The 4769-nt window shown below is 35.9% G+C and overlaps 1 protein-coding gene across 1 annotated transcript in view; it reads left to right on the top strand.

Annotated features, from left to right (window-relative positions):
• C2CD5 (C2 calcium-dependent domain containing 5) overlaps positions 1 to 4253 on the top strand; it is a gene marked incomplete at its 5' end in the record, with an annotated part of 60310 nt that extends 56057 nt beyond the window's left edge. Inside the window, 3 exons of the mRNA XM_010077566.1 lie at positions 219 to 409; positions 3254 to 3400; positions 4122 to 4253. Of these exons, the coding sequence (XP_010075868.1) occupies positions 219 to 409; positions 3254 to 3400; positions 4122 to 4253 (470 nt within the window). The remainder of the gene's footprint in view (positions 1 to 218; positions 410 to 3253; positions 3401 to 4121) is intronic.
• Positions 4254 to 4769: the final 516 nt, after the last annotated feature.

The following is a 4769-nucleotide window of genomic DNA, read 5'->3' as shown; positions in this document are numbered from 1 at the left end:
TGCCACTCTTCCAAATAAATTCCATTTCAGCTTTTTGTCTTCTTTTGCATGTGTTGCATGATAATTTCCTTTCTCACATGGTATGGCTGAGCATCACAGGCAGCTGAATGTTGTCACCAAGCTATTTGGAAACCATAAAGAAGAGTTGTTGTGTTTTGAGAAAGAATAATCTGTCTTACTTGATAATTACTTTCTCTTCTTTTTTCCCATCTTTTTAGCTGCTTCCCTTGATAAAGCAAGTCCATTGGCCGAGGGATATTTACGGCATCGTTCTTTTCCATCGGGCGCCAATTCTACCGTCTCAGTTGTTAAGATGACACCTCTTTCTTTTCTGCCTGGTGCAAAAATAACTAAATATCTTGGGATAATCAACATGTTTTTTATACGAGAAACCACTTCTTTGCGTGAGGTGAGCTGTATATCAGGGATTAGCACTTTTTGTTAATTATAATAATAAAAGGTAAGGGTCTGAAAATGTTTGAGTTGAGGTATGGCACATCACAGGAATAGAGTTTTTGTCACTTGAGGCTAAGTGCTGAATGGGGAGTAAGTTGCATTGCACTGCTCTTGTCACAGAGCATATAGAGCTGCTTTGTGTTTGGCAGTGTTAGGAAGGGGTTACTTAACCACTGCCTTTGTTGAATTTGGATATAACACTAAACTAAAGAGTTCTTAAACAGAACTATTTGGAAAAAATAGGTCTTTGACCAGCAATGGTAGTTGGGATCATTTGAACTCAAACCTGAGATTAAGTTAAAAAAAAATAAAAATCCATTCTTCTCTTATTTAGCAAGTTCAATGATGAACTTTCACAGTGTATTAGGATTTTAGAATTTTTTTGTTAATACAAGGTTTCCCATATCATATAACTATTATACTGATATTTAATATTATTAGAAATACATTCTGTGTATTCTCAGTAACATAGTTCTGTGTTATGAATGTCTAAAAAGCATGATGTAGAGTATGTAACCACACAAGCAGCTTAGAGGATGTAGCTAATGATACTCAGACAATGATCTCCAGTCTGGATCTGATCAATAGATACTCCTCTGAGCATGCAAAAATCCAAGACATGCTCCTTATCATTTTCATATCCTTTTGGGAAGTAATTGCATCCTTCTGCTACAATTTCTGGCCACAGAAATAGAATGTACCTTTTGCCTGGTTTGTCAGTGCTGAAGAGTATTCTGTTTCTTGCTAATTAAACAGTGGTGAAATTACATAGCAGATGGTAGTAAAAGTGGTTAGCCTTCATAAAAATGAGTTGCGAGCTTTCTAGAGAAACTTCGATCAGGCAAGCATTTTGTTTTCAACTTGCAAGTTACAGCCCCTTTTAACTTGAGAAATCTATGTGAAAAGGACAGCATTTTCAAAATGGTGGCATGACCAGGGAAGTGGTTACATGACATTTCTCTACTAACTGCAGCTTCTGTAGATATCTATTGAATAGCTGATAAGGGAGCCTTGGTAACTGTGATATAACAGATCTTGGCAAAAGTAGGTTGCTCAAGTGTTTGATTCAACCCCTTCATGAAGTTGGGATGGTTGTGCAGTTTCTGTAATACCATCAGTGTGCTATTTCCAGCACCCAGGGCACCTAATTTAAATCTATTTCAGCTACATAGGCTTAGTCACAAACCAGTTTTAATACTAGTTGTGCAGTATTGCCCTGAGGCTGTCACAGAGTCAAACCAGAGTGGTCATCACATCCAACTCGAACAATGTGTTTCAGATTCTACAGAAAAATAATCAGCAGCATTTGTGTTTGTATTGCTTTATATTTTGCTTATGGTAAATTACAGAATATTGAAGCATATGAATGCTTTCACAAGCTGATGTATATGCCAGATGCTGTACTTCAAAAATTAATGATAATTGAAATCCAATTTATCCATTGCTCTTAGGTTTTGCTGTTTACAGGTGGATATTTATAATCTTGTTATCTGTTGTCATCAAATTTTGTATTAGGTTTATAATATTACAGATCTTTTTTTCCCATCAGTTGCTGTAACTATTAAAACACTTAGACAAAATCAAAATTTAATGAGGAACGATGCACTTAAGTTTTGATTTCTGGTGGCAGTTGACTTCATTCGTGCTTTATGCTTGGATTGGTGAAATTATGCTTGCCTTTTGTTTGTTAGTTTTTATCTGCAAGATATGTTTCCATATATCTTTATGAGCCTGTTCAGGGTAGGTTATACTTTTTGCAGTAGGTATGAGGGCAGTCTGTATTGGTGGAAGTTCAGCTTAGTTACCCTATTCTACCTGCCTTTTCTGTTTTCTCCAGTAGCGCACACACATGTGGAAAGCCTAATGGTCTTGTCTTTCATTTTTATTTTGACATGTTAGAGATATTTTTGAACCAATATTGAGCTCTGTTTCATCAGTTTCTTTCCTTAGTTTTATTTTTCCTGTGGATTTTTTTTTTGGTTGGTTGCCTGGTTTTTGTGTGTTGCATTCCTCCCCCAATGTAGTTTCTCCCCTTCTTTCATAACGATTGTCTAGAAGAAAAAGTACTACATTGTTTTCCTTCTCCTTTCACAGCAATTTAAATTATTCAGCTTGGCACCAAAGAAGTAAAAATTCCCCACAAGCACTATCACGTCAAAAAACTTCACTAAATGAGATGGCCAGAAGTTCTTTTGGGCTTCAAGGGAAAAAAAAAAGCTTGAATAGCTTGCTTGTCAAGTCTCTGCTCTGTCCCTTGCTTACTTTGTATTTTGAGGAATCATTTCTTTAGTGAATGTTGAGACCAAATGACATCATTAGCATACATGAAGTTGCAGTGACCAAAGGTCATGGCCGCTCTTTATCAGTAATTTCCAAGAAGTCTAATTCTCTTTTAATCCTCAGTAGAAATTACTCTCTATCTGCTTCCCAGTTATCAAAAAAAATCGGTAGTATCCTTTGTGATGAAAGAAAAAAGTCATTATTCAACTGTCATTAGAATATTAAGTGTTCCTGCAGAGGTGCAGGAATGTCAGAAAAGTATGAATATGTGTAATATACTGACTGAAAAGAATACCAATCACAAATTAATAACCTACTTGTGATTCTTTTCCTCAAACAGTAAGTTCCATTGGTCTGATTTTTAACTGTGACCTATTAATCAGTGAATAGCTTTTAAGTTCTGCACAATATACCATTTAGGATTTACTGAAATATTAATCTGATAAAAATGTAAGAAAAGTATTCAGAATTTTGTAGCTATACCTAATGTAAAATGTAATATTTTTTTCTGTTTTAGGAGGGCGGTGTCAGTGGTTTTCTCCATGCATTTATTGCTGAAGTGTTTGCAATGGTGAGAGCTCATGTTGCAGCTTTAGGGGGGAATGCAGTTGTCTCATACATAATGAAACAGTGTGTTTTCATGGAAAATCCAAACAAAAATCAGGTAAATTATGATACGAAATAACAGTGCTATTGTGATTAGTATGCCACAAATATACATTTTTATATATTTAAAAACCAGCAACTGTGTACAGCCACGTCTGTGTAACACTTCTGCATGTCTCATCATAATGTTTGTTTAAAGTAGCCAAGAGCATTCTTAAACACCTGAGTCTAAGTTCACTAGAATGAAGTAAATTGCAGGAAACAGTTGAACAGTAGTGCTGAACTACTTGGTAGCTTTTCTGATGTTGCAATGTTAAGATTTTCATCCTAACTCCATGTAAAAATACCTGGACTTGCAGATATAGAATGCTTCATTTTGGGCATAAAGGGACAAAACTTTATTAGTAAAGAACTTGCAGATATAGAATGCTTCATTTTGGACATAAAGGGAGAAAACTTTATTAGTAAAAACGTAAATGGAATTATAGTTGGTTTGGTACATGAAATGCGTTCAAAACAGTAGAGAAAGCAAGTACAGCTACCCAGGTATTTAATTTGTTGGTGCTCTTATGAGAATCTGTCCACATGTTTGATGGCACACAAGTGAATGGATATAAAAGGAAATATGGCAGAGATTGCCTCACTAATAAATTCTAATAATTTGTCTTTCTCTGATCTCTGTTGACTTTTCTATTTGTGTAGAAGTATCTAGCAGATAAACATAAAATATATTATTACTTAATGTTCGGTAACTGCATATTGTCTTTTTTGGTTTTCAGGCTCAGTGTTTAATAAATGTCAGTGGTGATGCAGTCATCTTTGTACGTGAATCTGAGTTGGAAATGTTACCAGTACAACCTTCTACGGCTGTTTCTCAGCCCACAAGTTCTGGAGGAGATGTCACAACGTGAAGACAGAAAAAGTGAAATAGTCTCTGCCAAATATAAATACTATCGAAAATGTGGGAATGTTTAGGTTTGCATCTTCAAAATCAGTCTCTCTCCATAACGTTAATAGCCAAAATCCAAGACAATCACAATACTTTGTCCTTAAACTTTAAGTAACAGTCAGGGCAGCATTATTGGCAGGTATGCTCCGATGCTTTTGTTTTAATTACAGGCCCCTGTGAAACTAGACAGTAGGTGAAGCACTGTTATGAGAGTACGGACTAAAATAGTAGGCATCACGTGGAACTGTGAAAGGAAGCAAAAATTCTGTTGCATTTTTCAGCTGTTCAACAGGACCGTGATAAGTTGTAATTCAGAACAATTTCTGAGTTTGCATATTGTATGAGCTGATTCTCAGCTCAGTTTGTAAAATAAGAGGGGTAGGGGTGGGTGGGAGATAACTGAGAAACCTGTGTTAGCAGCCTTTTCTGAAGGAGCAAGAGATTTGTGCGCAGGCTAAGAAAATGTGGGCTGCAGTCT

Source organism: Pterocles gutturalis, unplaced genomic scaffold (assembly GCF_000699245.1).
Source record: "Pterocles gutturalis isolate BGI_N339 unplaced genomic scaffold, ASM69924v1 scaffold1493, whole genome shotgun sequence".
NCBI classification, from domain to species: domain Eukaryota; kingdom Metazoa; phylum Chordata; class Aves; order Pterocliformes; family Pteroclidae; genus Pterocles; species Pterocles gutturalis.
This window is presented reverse-complemented; position numbering and strand designations above follow the sequence as displayed.